This window comes from Falco naumanni, chromosome 6, assembly GCF_017639655.2.
Source record: "Falco naumanni isolate bFalNau1 chromosome 6, bFalNau1.pat, whole genome shotgun sequence".
Classification (NCBI taxonomy): Eukaryota; Metazoa; Chordata; class Aves; order Falconiformes; family Falconidae; genus Falco; species Falco naumanni.
In genome coordinates, this window is record NC_054059.1 from 50,437,320 (window position 1) to 50,462,716 (window position 25,397).

Sequence of the window (25,397 nt, forward strand, 5' to 3'; positions counted from 1 at the left end):
CAGCTTTGAAGAATATGTGGATTTGATCTGGCAGCTTGGAAAGAAAGACAAGTCAGATAATATGTCATTAAAATTATTACATATATCAGACATGCTTTATGGTGTACTCAATTATTACGTCACGCCAGTTAAAAGACTACTTACTCTTTCTTCTATACAGCATGGATGGATTTTTAACAATCAAGAGCTCCATAATTGCAAGGGCAGACCTCATAAAGACTCAAAAATCAGTTTCCAAGATATTTTAATTAAATCCCAAGTCCAAAAACTCTCCACAACAAAGCAGACAGGAAGAATATTAGCTGGAAATACAAAGCTCTATGACACTAACATCAGAGATGAACTTATACTGCTTTAATGGCTGACGAACAGGCCTTTTTTCAGCCTCTGAAAAAGATGGAACAGCTATGAAGTAAATCTCCCTAAAAGTTCATGTTGTTTTAGAATCTCTGCCTCTGGTTTCAGGATCATCTCTGACAAATATTAGTATGTTCTCTTAATTACCCATACATATACAAAATTGTAAGTGTTCACACAAAAGGAGCAAGAATTAGTAATCAAGAATACATGTAGCAGTCCATACAGTTGTGGGGGATTGGGCTGGAACACCATCATGACTCTACCTGATGTATCAGAAGATGTTTATTTCCAGCACGTTTTGAAATGAAATACAAAAGTCCTCAAAGTCTCACTCAACTTTGACTATGTCTCAGATAATACCCAAATAATTTATGTATAGGAAAAAGTCCTTCCCACTGTGGATGTTAGCTTTCTTACATGCTCTCATTTCATGAGGAAAGCGCTAATCTTAGTGACCATTTTAAAGCTATTATACTTATTAAATAATAATCTGAAATAATACCAGAGCAAGAATTTTAACAGAACATTCTTATGCTCAAGTTTTTTACAGATTCAGCGTTTTTCCAATCCGATAACCTAAATATTGCAAGATAAATTTTAGCTCTTGAGCAATGTTCACAGTATTTCAGTATTTTGCTTACATCAAGCCACTGCATTCATACGTTTCTAGCTCCACTGTTTGTAAGATGAAAACAGAGATCCCTACTGTACCATTAATTGCTAATCTGACACTGAAACAGTGATTTCATTGTCATGGGTGATGGGACTGAGAAATTCTGTGTAACTCCACTCCTCTAACAGGTACAGTAATAAGCTGTTAGTTCTTTAGGCAAAAGACAGGAATCTGTTGGAAAAAGGCTTTATTCTCTGCCCGTAATCAGTAACTTGAGGGCCTTCTGTAGATTCTGCACAGCAGTGCTCACATCTTCATACTGCAAAGCACTGCCAGCATATTTGCAATATTTTTGAGCTCTGGCAAAGTCCTCTGGAGTCAAACGGACTTCCCCTGCAAAAACATAAGTATTACAAAGTTACTATAAAGGAAATCTGACTGAGGCTTCCTTTCACATGATTTCTGTGTTTTACTTATATTTGCAGTAATATTATTAAAACCAGGCTAATATTTGTGGTAATATTACAAAGACCAAGCTACATGATGTACTACTTTAATGGACAAGCTATTACTTCTGTTCACTTTTCTTTCCATTCATATAATGTTTAACTACTTTGCTGCTGGCATTTGAAAAATATGAGGACCTTTCTAGGTACAAGTATTTATATGACCCAGTGCTTTTCAAAAGTAAATCAATGCCTTTGAGAAAGATCTGCTCTTCATCTAAGGCAGCAAAGGAGAGCTTTTTAACGACTGTAAGTTAGCTATAATCACATTACAACCTGCAAGAAACAAGGACAGTGTTTTTTGTGTTTACAGTGTAATTACTTTGCTCTCTTCTTCAGGAATTATACATAATTGAAGACTGTTCCTTCTCAACTGGAATAACTTTTCAAAATGTGGAAGTGTTTCTCACCGGCATGTTTTTGCACATTTTATATCTCTGTTTTATCCAAGTAAAGTTTATGCTTCCATTTTTATGTAAGATGACTGAAAACAAAATTGATCCCATTTAATGTGCCCATTTTTTTTTTAATACTGGAGAACACTAGCAAAAGGATTCTCATACTATAATATAAAACAATTAACTGTTATTTATTAAGCAGAGTATTTTCTTGACGTAAGTTAAAACATTGGGAATTCTGTAATGCTCAAACACATTCATTCACTCTTCTAAAAAGCATAGTAGGGACTTGTGCCATAACTGGCAGAAGATTTAATCTGTGAATAGCATCGCTGGTGCGTGCATAAAATATAGCACAGTTATGTTACTGTCCCTCCTTCAACCCACAAATTCACCAGGCGTTTTAAGACTAACACCATGCCATGCCAATAACCTATGGACAAATTATGAAAATTTTACTCACGTTCCTTCAGAACAACTTGTAAAAGACTGACTTATGTGGACATGGATAAATACATGCAGTACTAAAGAATTATGTATTTCCTTAATAGGTTTCCCACACAGCATTTTATAAGCAATGAACAGATTTCACAGATTAAGAAAAAGTGCATTTTAAAATGTACCATAGATTTTATATAAAAATACGGTTAAACATAGCTTTAGTTCTCTAAGTACAGCTTTCTAATTTTAAGCAAGGACATTAATATACTTAAATGCATTTTTTATGGTACAGTTTCAGTTAGCCGGATCCCTTTCTTTCAAAATAAAACTGTTGTTAGCAATACTGTGAGAATGTTTACTAAAGAATCTCAGTTCTTATCAGAAAATGTCTATTATATTTGCTTTTCCTTTCCCCAATCTTATTATTTAAGAACAGCGTTTGAACAAATAAAACGGAAAACCTGGGAATATTAAAAACTGGATTGGTCTGCTGGTTTTCGAAACAACCCGACCCAAATAAAAAACAGAAGGGCAAGTGCTCTTAAGATTAATTTTATCAATTTTTAAATATACTCTAGAAGTTATACTTATTTTCCCTTCAATAAATACATATAACCACAAAATCACTTTTGAATACTGAGGCACATGACAGCTTGGTGGGCTCGTTATCACTGTGATATAGATTAGTTTACTGCTGAGTAGGTGAAGACACATTAAATCTCTTAAAATACATAGACATGTAAGTAAATATGCATGAGGGAGTGCATAAACACAGACACACACTTAGGTTATTTTGTAACCTAAATAAAGTCACAGACTAAAAGCAGCTGGGGTCAATCTGCAACCACATTACTGAACATCTTTAAGAAATTAAAAAAGACCGAGCTCCCCTCAAAGTGGCTTTATGTTATGATGCCAAAAGAAACTACAAAATCATTCTTTAAAAACTGGCCAAGGCATCAGTCCAGTATTCAACTAATTTATTGGAAGGAAGCCTAAATTCACCAGTCTAATCTTATTTTTACAGTATGAGCTCTATTAATGTTTTGCTGGCATAAAGCCTTATTTATTATGAAATCTATTTCAGATGCTATTATGACATAACTTGAGGGAAAAAAGGTAACAATTTTAGATTTATAAACCAAAGTTTACACAGTAAGGGTGTTGATCTTTTGATGTGCTCAGTGGCCTCAGCTCCTATTGAAGTCAACACCTCACAATGGACAAGCAGGATAGAAATAAAATAGCTCTGTGTTCTTAAGTTTTCAAAACGTAAAACTTAACTATGATGTCTGTACTTACACCAAAAGCATAACCACAAAAGTTAGTAACTGACTTCAGTTTACATATTCCAAGGGATAAGCAGATTTGAGGAATGGAAAGCAGCTTTGTTGAAAAGAACCTGGGGGTCCCAGTGGACACCGATTTTTCCATAAACCAACAATCTGCCCTTGTGGCAAAGAAGACTAATGGCGTCCTGGGCTGCACTAGGAGAAGTGTTGCCAGCAGGTGGAGGGAGGTGATCCTTCCCCTTTATTCAGCACTGGTGAAGCCACACTGGGAGTACTGTCTGGGTCCCTCAGTACAAGAGAGAGGCTGACATCCTGGAGAGAGTCCAGAGAAAGGCCACAAAGATGATGAAGGGCCTAGAGCACCTCTTACATGAGGGAAGGCTTGAGAAAGCTGGGACTGTTCAGCCTGGAGAAGAGAAGGGTCAGGGGGATCTCATCAAGCTATACAAATACCTGCAGGGAGGGTACATAGAGGACAAGGCTCTTTTCAGTGGTGCCCAGTGACAGGACCAGAGGTGGTGGGCACAAACTGAAACACAGGAGGGTCCTGTCTGAACATCAGGAAACACTTTTTACTGTGAGGGTGACTAAGCATTGGCACAGGTTGCCTGGAAAGGTTGTGGAGTCTCCATCCTTGGAGAGATTCAAAAGCTGTCTTTTGAATTAACAGTGCCATTTTTTTCTCAAACTTCTTCCTTCAGTGCTGCAAATTAAACCATGGGGAGAGTGCAGGGACCGGGGAAGACACAAAGGATGTGGACCTGAGCAACCTATTTTACAGGAGCCTTGCTTGAGCAAAGGGGCTGGACCAGTGACCTCCAGGGGTCCCTTTCAACCTCAATCATCCTGTGATTCTGAGCTCTAAAAAAGCCCAACATCACTCACATGGGAAAAGTATACCATATCCTGAAACAAACCTGCTTCTGTGTTAATCTGAAATTGTTAGCACAGTAGTTGTATTTATTACTGAAACATGACAGACATATGGAATCCATAACAAGAAATATGATTCTTTTAGTTTAAGAGGAATACAAAGTGAAAACCAAAAGGTTGGAGGTGCTGAAAATCATGTCAGGGAAAAAAGCTGCTTCAGAATGAAAATAATGTGTATTTTACATGACACATCTGCTTCTCTCCCCGGTATCCTCTTCTATCCATCAGATGGTTTTCCTTTTTATGAGTTTGCCCAAATATAAGGCAGCTGATTTAAGAAAAAAGTAATAATGCAACCTGGTGTATAAAAACAGTGATGGCAAAGATAACTGAAGTAATTTTTGAAACAAGATGGTTTTTTACCATTAAAGCACTTAAGATACTAAAAATATAAATCCTCCGAGATGTCTTCTTAGGATCATGAAAACATGTAATGTCATATTATTATTATTTCTACTTTGCATGTAGAAAATCAAACATTATTATATGCACAACTAGAATGGAGAAATGGTTTCTCTATACTATGCCACCTGTGGAAGGGAGCATACGGTACTGTAAGAAGATTTTATAAAAGCTCTGTGTAGCTCGACCATGAATGCATTTAGTATTAGCAAAATCTAGAGGTAATAAATTTTTAAAGCAAACTACACCAGAGAAGTGCACGCACACATTATACAAAGTTGCTGTGTAGCTCTACATTCTGTTGTCACAGACATTAACCTATGCTTAATTGCACAAGCTTTGACACTTTCAAAATCAGTTTTAAACTCTGAAACATGTTCTCACAAGACAGGACAATTATTAAAGGATTAACACTGACCAAAATCAAAGGAGTACTGTTATTTTAACTTAATTTTCTTTTGATAAAATATTCCACTTCACCACCAAAAGTTCCCCTCTCATCATAGCATTAATCAAATTGCTTCTCCCCTGTTACAAGAAAGAAAATACATAATTTATTTTAAAAGTATACATTTGATCTTAGTACCAAAAAGAGTCTTGCAGTGATAGTGTAATATCCTGTTTGGCTATGCCTATACTAGTACATTCAGCAGTGCCAGGGAATGCATCTCAGCACTCAAACTTGACTGTCTACACTGTCAAAACTGCTGGAACAGACTCCAGTATGGTTTTGGCCCATGCAAACTAGCACTTTCCCAAACAATTCCTGGGCACGACTTGTGGTCAGAGCAGGCTAGAGACCATTCAACACTGGCAGCCTTCACAAACTACCTTGTTTAGAAAGTTTAAAAGTTTAATAGTATGGATGTGAGTGGTTCTGTGCCAGCTGTTCTCAGTGTCAAATATTTACAGGCATGTTTAATTTATTAGTACAGACACAGACCTCATGTCTAAATCATGGAGCAAGTGTACTTTGTACTGTGCTGGCTCTATGGATCTACTGGAGGCCTCCACCCCACCCAAAGGCAACTTCAGTTCCATAGGAATGGTGCATATCAAAGCCTAACCTCAGCAGCCAGGATCTGCCCCAAATATATATTGCAACTCAGGAATTGGGGAGGGCTCCTGGGTCCCAGTTTAGTACATCTGTTGTGAGATACAGGCATTTCTAAATCTACTTACAGGTCAGGGAACAAGGCTACCGTGGAACAGAGTACTGTTGGCACAAAAAAGACTCCTCAGCAGCATGAGGAGAAGAGTATCTGTCATTACATGTACAGCTGAAGGGAGGAGTCTTTGGGTAATGACCAGGCACGTATGACAGGACAGTGACAGGCAAGGACAAACACATTCCACTGCTCTCAAGCTTCTTAATTCTATGCATGCAAACATACTGTGACTGACATATCCCTTATGGCCTCTCAAACTGCTGCACGACTGACAGCATATCTTCTAAGCTTTCAAAACCAAGGATCTGTACAAGCTTCTTCAGGTGCACTTTTGTAGAACTCCCTCATAAGAATCTAACATGTCAGGCTGTTACATGACCAAAACTTACAGCGACACAATGTATTTGCAGAGGAGGAAGACAGGCATGCAAATACTCAGGTTAAATCAAGTTAAAAGATTCATCATTGTGCTTAGCAAGGGTCTTAATCTCTTAAATTACACAACAGTAGTTATTATGAATTCTCCCAAACACAGGGTATGTTAATCCACTCAATTCCTTTAAATTTATTAAATCAGGTTATCACAGGTAAGTGGCTAGAGGGAGCAATGCACCGATATCCAGATACTGAATAATGAAACTTCTAATGCTTAATGAAGAATTAAAGTTTCAATCAAAATTACGACATTTTTGACATCTAGAATTAAACATTCAAACCAAAAAACAATGATGGCTAGAATTTCCGGAGTAGTTATCCAAAAACCTAGTAGAATGACTGTCTAGAGGATCATGATAAGCTGGTTAATTATAAAAGCTTTGCTGCCAAACAGAACAAGATTTGCTTTCCAACTAGCAGTTACTACGGTAAAGCTTAAGTAAAGCCTTCAGCTGTTAAGGAGCTACTGAAACACCCACAACAGTCCCCAAAACTCAAAAACTGTCACCAAATTCAAATGGTCCAGCTACAGGTTTGAGGTATTGTTTTCAATAAAATGAGTTAACTGTCACGAGATGTTACAGTAATATGCCAGATGAACAAAAGGCACACCCCATTGTTTTTCAAAAGAATACTAAAGGTTAATATGTGTCTATCAAATGTAAATTTCATTATTTTTATCTTTTTAGGACATCTTCTAAAAAAATAGCTTCCTATAAATTAAGATTGACACATCCTTAAGCAATCCTGAAACACCAGACTAAAAGTTAAACACTGAATTCCTGTTGTAGCATTCCAATCAAAAACGTTTTTTCAGTAAAGCTGGCATTTTAATATAGACACTGTCTCCAACAATGTAATAAACTATATAAATAAATATTTGTAAGTTACAATATACAAGAATATACCTATCTGAACTTGGTAGTCATAACAGGCAGCTTTCGACTGTACTTAGTACTGGAACTTAATACATCAATTCCATATACTATCAGCCTTCCCTTGGTGAGGATAAACTCCAGGGCAGAATGTGAACGGATTTCATACTCAACATCCATGTTACGTTGCCAACAAAAAATCTGATTATTACAAACAGGTATAACTTATCTTTATTATCTCTATCCCATGGACAGAAAAATTCCTAGAGAACATTTAATAATTTGTCCAAATGTATACCAGCATTCAAATTAGAATCTAGGATGATTCCAGCTTTTCTGTCAGTCAGTGCTCTTTCCCAGTCCACGGTCTCCCTAAAGTTAGCATTTATGTGTGCACTTCAATACATGTAATATAGGTTATCAGTGATTTTAACATCCAAGACACATGGCATTTTAAAAGACAAAAGGCTTGATTAAATGGTACATCAAAATGACATCATTAGCAGTATCTTATAAATTATTTCATTTAATACAGGTACTACTTATAATCAATAAGCACACATAACAATTATGCTGCAACAAAACACCACCACAAATGTTGTGATTCTTTAACGAAGTGAATAAATAACTTCTGCACTTACCCTGTAGAAGAAATTTTAAGTAAAAGGAATGTGTGTTAATTACCAAAAACATAACGTAGCAAGGCCATCAGGAATGCAGGCTTTGCTAAGTATATCAGAACGTCACTTGAGAAGCAACAGCGTAAATAGTAAAAAGCCTAACACAATGCTAACTCATTGGTTCGAAAAAGTCAGACAACACTAATTGTACACTGTAGCAAAGCTTTCAGAAACTATTAAACTCCCAGCAACACAATGTTCAGATGATGTCCATTCTTTTTAAAGTTTCTGAATTATTAGCATTCAGATAATAATGACATTGTTTCTCAGACTTCTTCCTTCAGCGCAGAGGAGACATACAGAACAGAGCACGTCCACGTACAGACAAGACAAATCCCACTGTCTTACCTGCAGACTGAGCACTGTAAAGGGAAGGATCAACCAGAGGAATATTCTGAGGAGCAGGCTGAATGGTGTTACTTGTCACTCCTGCAAATCAATGCAAAAAATTGGCCTCGGGTTATTTTTCTTTATAGACTTTAAAAGTAAGCAGAAAATAAGAAAACAGAACAGGTAAATCTAATGACTGAATGATTTTTAAATTAAGCTGCTGATAGCTTCCCATTTCTGAAAGTTTGTAAGAAATAATTTAAAAACCCTCACTTCAGGCTACAAACATCATAAAATATTACAGAAGAATTTACAGGCTGACATTCATTTTATCAGTGCAGTATTTCACAGAAATTTTATTTCAAGCATTAAAAAAAATAAGAGAAATACTAGTCCAAAAGACACTGGCTACCCTAAAGCATTGAGGAAAACCTGCTAAAGAGGAGTAGGAGTAAACTTTTACATTTGAAGTTTAAATTCTGCCTTTAAATATCAGAAAGAGTCTCCATTATTGTATTTTTAAAGCTCCGTGTCTGCCATCTCACACTTGCAAACTATCTTCTTCCTAATTCCTTCAAAAACAACTGGTGAGAATAAAAAAGCTAGCCAGATTTATAAAGGAAATGGTGATGCTAGAAGAAGAAACAGCACCTTATGCTGTGAGGCATTCTTATATCTGTGTTCCCATTTTAGACACTCATTTGCACTGATCTGAAACAATATTTTTGCAGTATGTCCATAACATAACAGACTAACGTAAAGTTACTTGTAAACCATCTGCTATGTAGGAAGACAGTATAATCACTTTTCTAAATTATCTATTAATTCATGGAATTACTAATGGGGTTAAAACTATGTAATGTAAATAATTTATGTATTGCAACAAGGTACATACTCCATAATTTTCAGATCTGGTAAAAGCAATGAGCTAAACATTTACCTAGGCTGAATGTAAAAAACAACATTCGCTCCCTCCCAGACCTAAAAAACCGCACCTATCTGAAGGATTTCCCTTTGATAAAGCTAAAAAAAAAAAAGCATCCTGAACTTCTCATGGGGTGAAGCATTTTTAAAATGTGAAAGTATCAAGACAGAGGGGCTGTGTGACAAAAATACCTCATACGTTCCATAATATAAAAATGAATCCAAACAATCAAATCATCGGCATAATTGAAATCAAGAGCTTTCAATTTTTTAGTCTTATTAAACATAATTATAAAAAGATAACATGAGGTTAAAAGGTTGTATTCACAAATCAGCTAATAAAACCTTTTATTGGTTTGCTTTTCTTAAACACAGCAACTGGGAAGAACTTTGCATTTTTAAAATTTCATTTATGGTCCAAAAATGATACAGAATAAGGGGGAGGATGTTGGAGCCAGTACGTTTAGCAGCAGGGACAAATTTTTCATTAATATTATTGTCTGAGGTCAATCACACTAAAGTACTTGCATGGGAGAAAGAGCATAAACAAAACAGAAGAAAAGTATGAATGGTACATCAGGAATGATTTTTATAGCGTCGTTGTAACAGTTTCAACATCACGTTCCCACATAAAGAACAGCAGTATATCTGCACAAGGAAAACTAAATATGAAATAAAGTAATATAATTTCATCTATCAAGTGAAAGATTCATAGTTCTTTACAGTATAGACGTGGCAATACATGATTCTAAAGAAGAAAAAACCCATTCTGTCTGCAGGAACACTCACTCTTTCACTCCATATATCTCTTCTGGCAAAGTGCTCCAAAATATGAAGTGTGTGTTTTAAAAACCATAAAAAAATATTTTCAGTGGCATTTTTATGATGCTAATTTATTAAGTTGTTTCTGCCACAGAATACTGGTATTATTTTACTTTATATGTAATGGAAAGAGGGCTAGAACTTACTTCTCAATAAAGGCATGAAAGTCTTGGGGTGTGATTTGTCCTTACCTGTGTTATGAGGTACTTCAGCTGGAGTGTTAGCTGGTGCATGGGCACCAGGTGGTATATGTATGCCGGTGTAATTACTAGTTGGTATGTTGTTAGCTTCATATGTAGATGCTGCTGCTGGTTGAGTTGTTCCGCTATGGAGAGAAGATGACCCTGCTTCTTCCCTTTCAACATCTGTTAAGACAACACAAAACTGGAATTACTGTAATTCTTCTGTACAAACACTCGAAAGCTTAGGCTCCATTTTAAAACTTCCTTTCAAATTTTTGTTAGTAGAAAAATTGCCACCACAGCGTGAGACAAAACATTTATCAACTCAAACCACCTACAGTTAATTTGTAAAAGTAAAAAAGCAACATAGCATAGGATAAAGACCTAGAAACTGACATACTTTCAAAGATCTCTTCTGCTTAAATTATCTCATTATTGGTCTGAATATAAGCATTCTATCTCATTAGTACAAACCCTTATACCTCCATGTACTGCATCCACAGTAGTTGAACAAGATACTACAAATATGCACTATCTATATTTTAATACAAGCATGAACCGGAATATGGAAAACTGTATTTGCCTTACAAACATTTTTTACAAAGACAGACAGAGCTAATCCTTCCACCCCACATCAATTAAGCAAACCACAAAAAAATAAAAAATGGGAATTTTGGGAAAGTAATACCAAGCAGGAAAATGAAATGCAGCTTAGCTGAGTCATAACAGTATCTAGATCAGTTAGAGTACATAATGCATTGTAAGAATAATGAGGTTTAATATATCCTATAACATATACAAAGAATATATATATTATTTTTCAGTCTAGTCATGTTCTTAAGGTTCTGGTCTAATTTATTTAATGTTGCTTTGAAGGCTAATAGTCTGATTTTATTATATTAATGAGCCAGTTAATTTAGAATATGAGATGATTTCTGCTCCTTAATTTGAATTCAGTTCAATTTTAAAAAAGCTACTTTACAGTTGACGTGTTCATCTGAATCAATAATGACAGATGGAACGAGCAGTCTTGGGAATGGCTTTGTTAACAGCCAGTTTGAAATGGAGTAAAATGAATATGGGAGCACAAAACTTTTATGTGTTTAGAGCTGGCAAAAGATGCATTCTTTATGAAATCCACACTGATCTTCAACTATAGAAGATTATGTGTTATGCAAGCACCTCTACTGCTTAATAATTAAACAGTCTACTATTGGAAGTATCAGATTTTTTTCCTATGTTAATTCACTCTTCCTCCCAGAATAAGTTCAGGTACTACCTTTACTCAAAAGGGCCAAATACTTTCCAATTCATAATAGTATTTACTACAATAAAAGGCTATAATGCAGAGTAGAACTAAGAGTATTGTAATTTGGACATTTGTACTGGACTTTAATAAATACATAGTTAAAGAATGTATTTTTGTCTTATATTGCAAAGTTGTAGTGGTTTACTTTCATTCAGAACATCCGAGTACTAAAAAAAAAAAATATCCCCCAAATCCAATCTAATACCAAAAATCTTTATTTAAAAGGACTAAAAAGCAAAACCCTAGAAGTAAAGTTCTGCCAGGCACATCAAGCACTGCTAGCAAAATTTAATATAAAAACACAGAGCATGGTAACATTTTTATATATTACTCTTGTGTAAATTACTTTCACTTGCTGCAACCAGTGCTGTGGCTTTATGAAGCTATTTTGGATACATGCAAACAAACATCTGGCAGATCTCTGGAAGGCAAAGGATATCTTAAGGTGCCAATTTTTCCTTTGCTGTATTTCTTCCTAGTAACTAATACTGCAATATAATGCATGGAAGTAAAATTCAGTGTCTAAAAATTGGCAAAAAAAAAAAGGTAGCCACAAAGTTGGATTTTCCAGGGTGTCTGCCTGAAGCTAGTATTTTGGGAAAGCTGTTGAAAAATTATTAAGCCACTTTTGAGAATGAGGAGTGGGAGAAAACGTTCTTTCATTGTACTTAGCACCTCAACTAAGAGAAAATACCTCTCCTAAGTTTTTGCTCCGGCTTAAACTGTTAATGCATTTATTCCTTTATTCTGACGCTTGCTGCTTCCTGTTGTCCTTATCTGGCTCTTCAGTCCTACTCTGATTCCTCTTTGCACCAGAACTTCACATCATGTATCTGCAACCCCTTGCCCCATGCTTGCGTCTGGCTTGCACTACCTCCCAATCTTCTCTCCAAGACATTCCCAGTTTCAGCTTTAAGCATCCTCACTGCATAGTTCATGGTCTCTGATAGTCACTCTGTAAAAGTGCAATGCTGTAGGCAACACTGGCCGTGGAAGATATGAACTCAAATGGTTAAAGTCTGGCAATGTTATAAACAAAAAAAACCAAGCAAAAAAAAGTGCTGACCACCCTTAATAACAGTGCCTGTAAGAGGTAAATTCGTAAAAGGGTGATATACTTTTATATCAGGCATATGTAACAAAAGATCAAGCTCAACTGTTTGATTTGCTCATTATGCAATTGGCAAACACTGAACTGTATTAAATATAAAAGTAGCTTTGTTTAAATTAACTCTTCTTAGGTGTTTAAAGTGCCCAAATGCCATCAAAGCATGGTAACTATTCTTTCTACAAAGCAAATATTTAAAATATTCTTTATCAAAGATTAAAGTATTAGAACAATTTTGAGATATGTGCTTGCAGTATGTGTGAAGAGTTTTAACAGTAGCATTAAATGAAAAGATTTCAGGCTGCTGGAAAAGAACATTTAAGTCAACAAACAGAGTTTAAGTTCTGTGGTTAGAACATCCGTAACATTATTGAAAAACAACTCTTTTTCCAGGTAAAGAATGCTATAAAAAGTAGGGAATTAATCTAAAAAAATAAAGCTGCAATAATTTAAAATTTGAAGTTCCTTGCAATTTGCTTAAGGATGCTGAAATATCAGGCTGTAAAAGTGTCACAATTGTTTCACACTGTTTCAGCTCCAGATGAGTTTGTCTTTGAACGTCATTAGCCTTTGTGCTTGGATCCCAGCATAATGAATCCATGTGCTCTTTAGATTTTCCTCAGAGATACAGTATGCCCAGAATATCGGCTTGTTTGGTTTTTTTAATTATTATTTACCAAAGGCAAGACTTTGTGGAGTAAGGCTGATACCCTTGGCCCCATAACCAACTGTCCAAAGGTATTTTCATACAAATAGAGGAGTCTCAAGGCTTCATGGCATTCCCTTGTCTAGTTTAGATGTATAGCACTGATTATAAAACTTAAGCGGTTCAGAGCACTACAGTTAAAACTAGCAAAATTTTTATTTTAAGGAGTCCAGACTCCTTCAATTATCTGGACTTCTATTTTTAAGGACCCCAGAGAATTAAACAGGGCACAGGAGTTCAGAGAAGTAAAAAGGTAATTTATTAATTTTAATTTAAAAATATTTTCTTTTTCTCATTCTGCTGGACTGTTTCTCTTTAGCTTGAGATGTTGCTAAAAGATACACAATGTAAGGTTCTATTGTAACACTGCTTTTTAAATTTTTTTCCTGGTTTTTTTTTTTTTTGCTATTTATTTTTTTCCACTTGCTATTTTTTCCCTATTGCTATTTATTTTTTTCCACTACACTGAGAAATGGACTCAAAAATCCACCAACTTTTTCCTTCACTGTTCTTTCTGCTAGTTGGGACTATAAAGGTTTCCTGAAATTCTGCAATACAAATGTAGAACACAATAGTATATATTGCAATGAAAGTGGTGACATTTAATGTATTTTACTATGGCTATACCATGGACATTTAAGAACTTTTTCATATTTGAAACCAGATTTTTAATTTTTTCCACATTAGTGTAAAATCTTGGATGACCTAGGGCTACTGCTAAGTGACCTTTATGTGTACTCTAGGACTTGCATTCCAATAAATCATGTCATTTTAAGGTTTCCATGGTGGCATCCTGACAAAAGCATCCATAAATCCAACAGCAGAACTGCATAAAGCATGCCTATGTTACTGTAAAAACATCTCCAAGAGTTACAGTATGGTTTTCAGGAATCACAAAGAAAATACCACTTTGGAAAAAAATGGTAATTTGTCAAGCTACAGAGACCTAGTTTCACTCTGTTTAAACAGACTTTTTCCACTTGCAAGGGAAGGAAGAAAATGAGCAAGCAGAAAGGAATGGGGAAGGTTCAGCCGTACACTCAAATAATGCTGCTTTTCTTCTTATGATGCACAAAGCAAGAATTGACACTTTTTTTACTGATTCTTCTAACAAAAAATTAATTTGCATAGAATTTTTGTCTTGGTTATGTAAAGCACTATGGACACCTACACTATGCAGCTAACTTCAAAAATAAATGTCTAAAAGTATTTTTCATTTAATTGCTCAGAAAATAAAACTGTGAGAAATTCTTTTACTACATGAAATAGAATTCAAGAAATAAAAAGATATTGCCAAATTATAGATATTGCAGGGTCCCTCTCATTAAGGATGTTAAAATGTTGGCTCATTCAGCATTTGCTACCCTTTAAGTTGCATGTAGACATAACTTGGTAATGAGAGCAACAATCTTCGCCAATTCACATTACTGCTTGTAATGACCTACAATGAATAGTAAGGATTTGAGTAAGATCTGAATTCCACATTCCCTCCTACAACAGTTTCTTTTGCAGCCTTGAGCAAGTCAGTTACCTTTGCCTCCACATTAATAAAATGAAGAGCAAGCCTATTTGTTGCTGCTGAGGAACAATTATTGTTTCTACACAAGCTGCATACACAGATTTTTAGCAAAAGCTCTAATCTTTGCTTAGAAATTCCATTATTGCAATTGTCCAGAACTCATAATTCATTTCACATAATCAGGTGAGTTTTGAAAACATTACCACACCTTGAGCCAGACCACTAAAGAGCACTCATTTAAAGCTAGAAATATTTAATTGAGCTATTCATGACATTCACTATAACAAAAGGGGGTTTTCCCATGTTGTCTTCTCCATTAGATTATCAAACTGGTATATTTTGACTTACAAAAATGTGGCAGTGTTTGCAGCTTGAGTTGCAACATAAGTTTCTCTACAGCTGCACTGGCAGTTAAGAAAACTGCACTGAAAAAGACCGTAGGTTAAAGAAGAAATTAGTTTGCTAATGCTTCACTTCAAGTATAGCTATGCCTAGACTGGAGCATATTTCAGTGGGTAAGACAGCCATTCCAGTTTTTGAAGTCCGCAGGGGATCTTTAGGTAAGGAAAACATAGTAACAAGAATAAACCAGTAGCTTGGAAATCAAACTGTATCATACCAATTATTTTTTCACAAATATTTGAACTTGCAGTGTTTCTGCAGTATTACTACCCAAACAGTATTTTACCCAGGAAATTGCAAAGAAATTATAATTGGCAGCCAGGCTTTGAGACACTTTATGTTTAACAAAATAAAGGCTAACAATAAGCAGGAACAGATGTTTGGTACGCATTCTCCTCAAAAAAACTGTGATTATGTATTTTGTAATTTTTAAATTCTTTTAACATGTAGTGGTGACCACAACATATAAATGATAAGAGATTACACTGTGGAGAGCCACATTCCAAATAATTTAATGTTCTTAGTTGTTTCATCAGGTATGTGAATATACATAGAGATTATTGTCACTGTGCAGAATTAGTCTGCTTTAATTTGCATAGTGAAAATATCCACTCCAAAGACACCCTATTTCCATAAAGGATTCACATTTAAAATTTGTATTTTAAGTTTCTGCACTGACTTAACGAAAACTAAGAGACACTTTATTAATGAAACTGGCCACTATCAAAAGCAACTGGTGAAATGCAAGCAGAATTAAACATTCATAAAACATTTAGCACAGAAAAAGTGCAAACAGTGGGAAAATAAATGGGTGAAAATGTTTTGAAAGTTAATTTAACCATTACATACTGTTTCTATTTTGATACACTTCAGAAATAAGTAATTTTCACATCTATTTTGCTCTTACAAATAACTGAAAAGTGTTATCAGTTTATACACAGAACAGTATGCTTTAGCAGTTTAACAAATGAAGTTTTGTACGATATCTGTGGATCTATACCTTAGAAACAGGATAACATTTATAAAATTCAGAAACAATATGACAGCTCTGGTTTGATTGTTTAGTTGTTTTTAGTAAAGATACACATAATGAAATGAGCGAATGGAGCTGTCTTTCTCAGAATAGGTTAAGATGTGATCTATGTGCTCTGCTTAGTAGTGTTCTGTTACTTCATGGAGAGGCTAGCTTGCATCTGCTCACAGTGGTGGTGTCTGTTTTTAAAGAGCTCTAAACGAGAAAGGTTTGGATGCCCCTCATATTTCTTACTGAAGAGCTAGCACTTTTAAATTTAGACAGGTCTAAGTGCATTAAACAGAAGGCGGTAAAAGGTATGATTTGGGAGGGTCGAAACAACCTGTTCTGATAAATGTTCATTTTGGTCAGTGAGTGTCCTTGGAAATCACCTTTTATTTAACAGTCGAGCAGGTAACTTCCAAGGAACCCTGTATAGGACAGTCAGGTAGCCAGAAGAACACAGGGAGTAACTAAAAACATGAGGAAAAGGGGGGATTGGTGAGAAAGCAGCAGGGAATCCCAGCTAAAAAGAGTAAGCCATAAACCTGTTTTGAAAACCACATTATTATAGGGGGAGAAGGGGCTGTCTCACAATCACTTGTTTGTTTTGAAGTCGAATTCATTTACCAGCAATCCATTTCCAACTCCTATCTAATTTCCAAGAGAGGATAAACTGGCAAAGGTATCATAACTACAGGACAGATTTAAAAGGAGGACTCTGGGTAGCTGTAAAGAAATGCATGGTTCTGGCCCAAAGGTGACAACGCCTTCTCAGAGAGTAGCTGTATTCCAAACAATAATCTACACTACAGAGGAAAGAAAAAAAAAAAGTATTTTATTAAATAAGTCAAACAAATAGTAAGGTCCAATAAAAATAACAGTAGGAGAAGCAGAAAAGAAAAATCAGAAGGTGGCCCACCACAAATGGAACATTCAACAGTGAAGCTGTGCTTCTGGTGGGGTGCTCCCTGAAGAATTGTGTACAGCACCATTTCGGTCTTGGCCCAGCACTCTGCTCTTTTTAAAAGAAAAAAAGACATACCGAAGCTCTCTCCTTCCATTCCGATAGGCCCAGGCTGAGGAGTCTCTCCATTCTTCAAGCAGTTATGAATGTACGCTGCCTTCCACCTGGCGTACTTCCTGTGCTGCGCGTTCTGGGGAAGGGAAAAGGCCAGCCACTTTAACCACTCGGGGCGAGAATTCATGCGCTTGAGACAGAAATATAAACGGGTTTTCCACCCTGAGAAGAGATTATAAAACTAAACTGCTTTCTCTGCTACCATTTGACACCCCTTTACAAGATAAACAATATATGTGAAATTAATTGAATTAAAAAAATGCATATATAAAAAGAATAGCTCTAACAGTATCTCAGGAAAAAAGGAAAATATGGGGATTTTCAATTAGTTCAGCACGTCAGGAAAAGGAAGTAAATTATACCAGGACCATCTAGTGTGAAAGACAGAACACACTGCGTAGTTATTACTGATGTGAAATAATAAAGAAAACTTCCTAACTCCATAAACTTACATGATTATTTACTTTAGATTTAAATATCTGAAACTTAAAATACCACTCCTGCTGATCAGTAATATAAACTCTTCCCTAATTACATCATTTTATAATTTAAAAATGCATTTAAAAGCATAAAATCCGAAAGGCTGCTGTAGTTGCAGATTAATGTGTGTGAATTGTGTGTGATATTCAAGGACATAAAATATTTTGATTTAATATCTTCACAGCATGGCTAAACATCAGATGAAGGACTTTAGCAATACATAAACTACCTGCAAAGCAAGGGGTTATGATAACAATGACTTTTCTAGTTCAGTTATTAGAAAAAATATTAATACTTATAAAAAAATTAATTACTATATTGTCAGTCAATATGATTTTTTGCCAACTCTCATTTTCTGAAATGGTGTCAATATGAAGCAATAGCAGTGAAAGTGAATCTGCTGCTTGCCTGTCTGATTCTATTTCCACAGTAACAGTTCGAAACTGAAAACATGTGGTAGTAACTTCAGTATTTAAAGAAAACCAATGTGTTTTTTTCACTATTTTCAGTTTCTGGGGAAAAGGAATTGAGGAAAAGTATTTCACCTGGGTTTTCATAAATTCGTCTTTTCACAAAACGAGTGATTGAAATATATGTCAGAATCTCAACGTTTTGAGATTTTCCATTTCATTTTTTAAAATATACTTTACAGGTCTTAGGTACAACTTTAATATGTCAAAACATGAAATTAAGCTTGGCCACTTTCTATTTCCTGAGAGTATTACAATAGCCCCTTTTTAATCCAGGAAGAGTTCAGTTCTCAATTGTTATGACAAATCTTACTGATTATGCAAAGCAATTATTTTGTCAAGTTTTAAGAGATATAACAGTCCTGACAGTTATGAGGTAATATATTTCAAGGAAGAAGGCTGAATATAAACAGAGACAAGAAATGTGGAAAGATGAATGGAATAATTTGGCCAAGTGAACAACTGAGGTGGATCACGTTTCACATCAACATTATCACCTGCAAGATACCGGTGAAGTCAAATTTCCACAGCAACAAGTACAGGTAAAAGTGGTTTGGAAACTGAGGTAGACAGAATACTCTCTCTTTAAAAGTCCTGAATGAAATTACATCCAAACTTTTTGAGAATGAATTTAATTCAATGAAACTGAAATTAAATTAAATGAAATTCAAAAGTGTACTGCAGAAAGTCTGCTGCACTGTTGTCTAGAAGAGGGCAGGGAATGACAGTGACAGGTAAGTCTAGCAAGCTCTCTTGCCCAAATTTAATGGGATGCTCACCCAGCCCAGGAGAAAGATACAGTCCTTCATTTTCACAAATGAAACATCCTCCAGAAAAAAGCCTATTATGATGACAGATTTATTAAAATGCATTCATTATACCTCAGAAAAGACAAGTACAATTGGAAAGCATGGCTTTCTGTAAATACTTTTCTTTATTAATCATTTCTGTCCAGGTAATGTTACAGATTAAATCCTTTTATCATTCACAAACAGAAGCCACAAAATGCAGAAATACATATCCAGAGTATGGCACCTTTAGACACGAACACTTCACAAGATGTAACAGCCTGCACATCTTCCCTTTAATACCACAACTATTTCTTGATAAAGTGTAAAGATGCTGGTGCATTGGGTGTCCATGCCCAGGTGCTAGCAACAGAGGGTGGCACCTGTGAGGAGAGGCCAGGGCTGCCCTGTGCTAGACACAGCCAGCTCCAGCAGACCCACTGCAGGACACAGCCGAGTGCCTCAGCAGGCTGGTGGTGCCCCTGGAAAAGCATATTTAAGAACGGGCAAACCCTCCCCACACCACAACTCTGGACACAGATGAGAAGGAAACAAAGTGTTTGATGTGTGTCATTCTGCATCCCAGCTGCAAAGCTTACCACTCCAGAACGGAGAACCTAAATTCTGTTGCTTTCAGTTTGTTTTTAATATGCACTGCTGCCTCTTTTTGGAAGGCTGCCCTACTGCATGAACATTACTACCGAGGTAAATGAAAATGACACTACTATCACATGGCTTCTTCCTGATCTGATTAAGTTGTCTTGTAAAACGTCTTCCAGAAAATCCTTTTGCCTGTTCAGATACTGAAGGATGGAACATCCACTGTTTCCTGTGACACAATTCATTCATACTACCCAATAATCAACCACTTGCCAGTTAAAAATATACATAGTATTTACAATACCCATTCTCTGATTTTAGGTGTCAAGTATCTGCTTTCTATGCCTTCTAATGTTGATTTAAAAGCCTTTAATAGCTGATATTCCACACATGTAAATTACATACTGAAAAGACACACAGGGGTCTGAATATAAATATCATACTATATAATCGGGTGTCAGGCTTAGCTTACTTCGGGCTAACACAAACTTCTGCAAGTCTGAGACAGTCACATGTCATACTCATCCCGTCATTCCTTCACCTGACACTAGATAAGGAAACTGTTGAAACTTAATAAAGCTAGCCAGAAATGCAAACCTTTTAGTGTATTTCTTGTACAGTCTCTTTTAACACCTTCACTGATTAAACAAAATAATTCTGTTTCTTTCCTTTCAGCATCAACAAGAACAAAACTCCACATTCAGTAGTAAACATACCACTGCTAGCATTCCACATTAACATTTATAGTTATATATATCCAAGTAGGATTACTTCAGGACTTCTGAGGAGTCACCAAATCACTGTCCTGTGCACTGGATTCCTAGGGTCTAAGATGACAATCTTCTCAGTCCAATTCAATGTGCATTCACTCTGGCTTTAGGAACAGTTACTATTTGATATCATAAAGGATGTCAGGGAGCATAGCAGCCAGCTTTAAGAGAACACATGAAAGAGCAATCTTACTTGCACCTCTTGATAGATGAAGATTGGTATAGACTCAGGCTATAGGAGATGTAGAATCTTGCAAGAACACTTGGACAAGTGTTCTTGGGCAAGACCTATCTTTATCGGTACTTACATTCCTATATGTCATAGTATACTAAGAAGTGCACCACTATCAAAACCATTCTTTTACCTTCCTTCCAACATTTAAAAATTAGCCATGGCAACTGCTTTTTAAACTGAGCAAATATGCCTGCATGTTAGGCACATTTATCAGATCGGGGATTTACATACAGGATGTTGAGCCTGCGAATTCCAAGCAGGGCATGGATTAGTCTGGGACCAACACAACCACGAGCTTGTTATGGGCCTGCAAAGCAGCAGAACTTCAGGTTTTTAAAGCACTTTTACTTGTGTAAGCATGGAAGCCTTTAACACTCAAGCATGTGAGAAAAAAATATTTGTAGGTTACCTCTGCGGATTTAGGTGTCCTGAGACATATTCAGCACTTACCGACTTTGTCTCAGATTGCTTAGCATTGCTGCTGTTTCTTATTTGTTTTTCCAGGTATTTCAGCCTTTGTTTAAAAAGATTTGAAAGTTGTCTTCATGAGTCAGTAGCAGCTTTCTCTGTTTTTTTTTTTCTTTGCCAGAAGTTATCAACTATACCATTACATTTTCAAACTGAGCTTCTCATTCATTTAATTTAGCAAGGAAACATCCGCTTTAATTTTCAGAACAAGGAATACTTTATTAAGAGTACCTGTTCCTCTGTATCAGAGATTAATTCTTCTGTGGGGCATGAATAACAGAGAGCAGCTGACCATGCACCTAATAGAAAAGTTTCTATTTTCAAATCGGACCAAGTGATTATTCTGGTGTGCCTTAATAAAAATAATCATGATCTTGTTCAGCCAGTTCTGGAATACTTGTTTGATTAAAAGATTACCTGCCATAAAGAGCACTGCGTTAGTTACTTTAGCAGATAACTTTTTGAATTAAAACATTCATGTCCTAATGGCCACATTGCAAGCCATTTTTTATTAAGTAAATGTACATTCTTCCAACTTAACATATCACCTTTCAAAAGTGGGGTTTGTTGCAAATTCAGAAATATCTAACTAAAATTGTATACCATTTCACTTCAGTTACTAGCACTAAAGATCCTGCTTGCAGAGTGAAAAAAACAGAGGTGGAAAAAGCCAGGAACCTTGCTTCATTTTTCCCTATAATCATTCCTACTTCTTCAACGTAAGGCTATGAGTTCCACAGCAATAATCAGACTCTGAATTTCTGATGGATACTTAAGTCATGAAGCATCTTCTAACAGATAACAGCTGTCTAATATTCACTTACCTCTTCAGAGAGCTCCCCAAATACTGTTAGAACATCTATCAGGAGACTTGCAGTATAAAAGGACTTTATCATGTTTCTGTAAAAAAGAAAACATTTCACTAACTTGGTATTGTTAGTCTCTCAGGATCACATTTTACAGGGTGGCATTTTAGATCATACTGGCTTATATTCAAGACAATCATTACTATTTTTTTCTTTTAATCTAATGTTAGAGAACTTACTTCACAATGTTTAAATTTAGCAATATATTGACTAGTCTCCTGACTACTATGTGGAAAGTTTTCAGTATTTTTTAAAGCTGGTCATGTGTTCTGCACTTAGTTTCTAGTTTGGAATGTTCAATATAGGACATAGGACATCCTGCATTACCTTAGAGAAAGCCATCAACATGCGGTAGTTACTGCTGTAAATCAAACCACATAATGTATCATCACAACTATTTTAATATCACTGTAGAGTAGAAAATAACATGCTGGATGTCAAGCTCAGTATCAGCCTGGGATTTTAGAAGGCTAGCCAGTAGGTGAGCAACCTCTTAAAGAGTAAAGGAGGATACCAATTAATGTGTGAAGTTAGAGGCATACAAGTAGTAACAAACAGAGTTTTCTGAAAGAGAAATTAATGCATTAAAGCCCAATTCTTGTTTTCAGTCAAAATAGAGAGAGTTTGGATATTCAAATTACATGACCAGTATCTTAATTCAGATAAAAAACCCAAAGATTTTCACCTACTTATGAAATTGCCCAGCTCTGTCTTCATTGTCTGCATACAAAAACATTTTCAAAGCGTAATTCTCGACATGAGCAGAACCAACAATTTCCTGAGTAATTGCTTCATTATCACCAAATTGCTTTTTCATCTGGAAAAAGTTAAAGAAATATATTAATTACCTTATAAGACCTTAGCAATTCTGCAATCTAATTCAAACACAAGGAGAAGCTGCTGATTTAGACAAAGCCAAGTACAATTTAAAAAAGAAAATACATACAATTCAATTATTTTACAAATCTCCAGCTTCTAACATGAACACTAAAAGCAGCATGCTAAAGCGGATGCACATTCTTTTGGAGAAAGAATATTATGAATAAGTAGCACTGAAAATTGTCTTCAATCACAAAATACTTAAAAAAAACCCAACCAAACACCAAAAAAACCTGTTAAAAATAAACACAACTACAATATTCTGAGGGAGGAGCTACAGATATTTTCCCCCTTGCTATCCGAAAGACCAAGCACTCTGAAGCCTCTGTCAGGATTCAACACAGTTCAATTCATAAAGTAATGCACGCTTTGTAAATGCACTGTAGGTGAGAGTGATCATGTATGTTTTGTCTTCTAAGGTTACTTCACGGCAGTTCATTACATCTTCCAAAGCGTCTGAGCCCTACCTTGACCAGTCTAGTGACCTATGGATCTACTGGAATTTTCAATGTAAGCAGTGTATTTGCAATTCAAAGACCTCTTTTCAAAGAGGTTAGAGTACAAGAATCCTCAAGTTTCCCAATAAAAATCAGTAAAGCAAATAACCCTCTAACAGTTACAACAGGTGGATTTAGAGCTTCTGAATAGGCTTACTGTTCACACATAAGGAAATCTCAGGTTATCCTCAGAGAACAAAAACAGGAACACTGCATGATACTAACCTGCAGCCTTTATTTTGCCAAAAGATTTAAAAGCAATCTCTGAATGGCAGTTATTTTTCACTGTGCATGTGAAGAAAATCTAATCACGCAGGCTGCACTTCCATATTTTTTAGATTGCTGCCAAGTCTTTAATACATAGCATGCTTCCAGAAAAGTTACTTGATACTAGCAGTGAAATATAAACTTTCCAAATAGAACTTTAAATCTGAAGACTTTTGTCAAACTCATAACTCTACATAGTTTTCAAAAAGTATTTGTTTTACAAAGTGTAACTGTTTTTCTTGTGAGTGTACTGCAATTTGTAAGTTGCAAGATACATAACGGAAGTGAAATTGAGGCTGAGGAAGAAAATGATCTGTTTATATATACGCTTTCACCAGCCTACATATACCTTACACTCAGATGACAACTGATCTGATCTTCAATGGAGATGATTTCAAATGCACAAATGACACACAAGCTTCTAAAAATATTAAACAAGTTGTTTACTTTTGAAATTACCCTTCACACAATCTGTGACTCAGTACTGCAGTATTGATGTTTTAAATGGTGATTTATAACTTCAACCTAACAGATTCGGTTTAATTTTAGTAAAAGCTTTTCAATGAAAGAGTTACCTACTGGAAAAGGAAAACAACACAATCATATGTAAAAGTATTTCTGACAGAAACATGCATCTTGGGATACAAAATTCACTGTATTTAATTAATTCTCATATTGGGAATATTATGAAGTTTCTTGCAGAGAACACATCTGGTAATTTCCAGATATATCTACACTGTTTTATGTTTTGCTACTATAAAGTTCAGGATTGTCTGTCTTAACCTTTAATGTAATCAGTTGTGGCAACACACAGAAAGCTGTGAGAAACATCTAGCACAGGCTGCAGCACCCCTTTGTGCTCCCTGCTGGTTACGGGCACACTGGAAATGGCTGCTATTAAATCACCGCAGAGGTCCAACTCGTCAATACGCCCAAGCTTCCTCGCCCCCAAAATGCCATATTAGATCTACTTAAAAGTGCTCTCTCCATCCTTCCACCACTTGGCTATCTAGAAGGAACTTCGACACCTAAGCACAAGATGTCACACAATCTTACCAGCAATTGAAAGATGAAACCATGGGGTTTTACTCTTTTTCTAGTCTTTCCAAACTTGAAACAAAAGGGGTAACTGCAGATTAGTTCCTGCAGTACCACAAAGGATCAGAAAAAAATTAAAAATCCTTAGGAAATCTTCTGGAGTTTTAATCTCATGTCTCCTGCCACATCTCTTCCCTTTTGAACATGAAAACCAGACCCATTAAGAATGTCAAAATTTGATGAGATAACGCACCGAGAAGTCACTGTACACTGGATTTTCCATTGCTAAAAATCAGAGACAAAACATAGCAAGCAGCACAAGGTATGAAAAAAAAAAAAAAAAAAAAGACAAATGGTTCATGTTTCATTGTTTTTCTGAATAACTGGAGGCTGTTGCACTACTGAACACAAAAAGAACTGCTACTTCATTTTTCAGCTTTACTTTCTGCTTCCAAAGAAGCCCTTATATCTTAAAATTCACACACTACTTCCTTCCAGACTATTGAAAACTACTGCAGATGAATATAAACAGCTCCTGGA

At 35.8% G+C, this 25,397-nt stretch overlaps 1 protein-coding gene across 5 annotated transcripts in view; it reads right to left on the bottom strand.

Moving 5' to 3' along the window:
- Window positions 1-227: 227 nt before the first annotated feature.
- VTA1 (vesicle trafficking 1) overlaps window positions 228-25,397 on the bottom strand; it is a 39,988-nt gene continuing 14,818 nt past the window's right edge. For all 5 annotated transcript variants that reach the window (XM_040597718.1, XM_040597719.1, XM_040597720.1 and 2 more), the window contains 6 exons: window positions 22,866-22,993; window positions 22,135-22,210; window positions 17,464-17,575; window positions 10,372-10,545; window positions 8,453-8,533; window positions 228-1,366 (listed from right to left, as the gene is read on the bottom strand). In XM_040597718.1, the coding sequence (XP_040453652.1) occupies window positions 1,221-1,366; window positions 8,453-8,533; window positions 10,372-10,545; window positions 17,464-17,575; window positions 22,135-22,210; window positions 22,866-22,993 (717 nt within the window). In that variant the 3' untranslated portion in view covers window positions 228-1,220. The remainder of the gene's footprint in view (window positions 1,367-8,452; window positions 8,534-10,371; window positions 10,546-17,463; window positions 17,576-22,134; window positions 22,211-22,865; window positions 22,994-25,397) is intronic.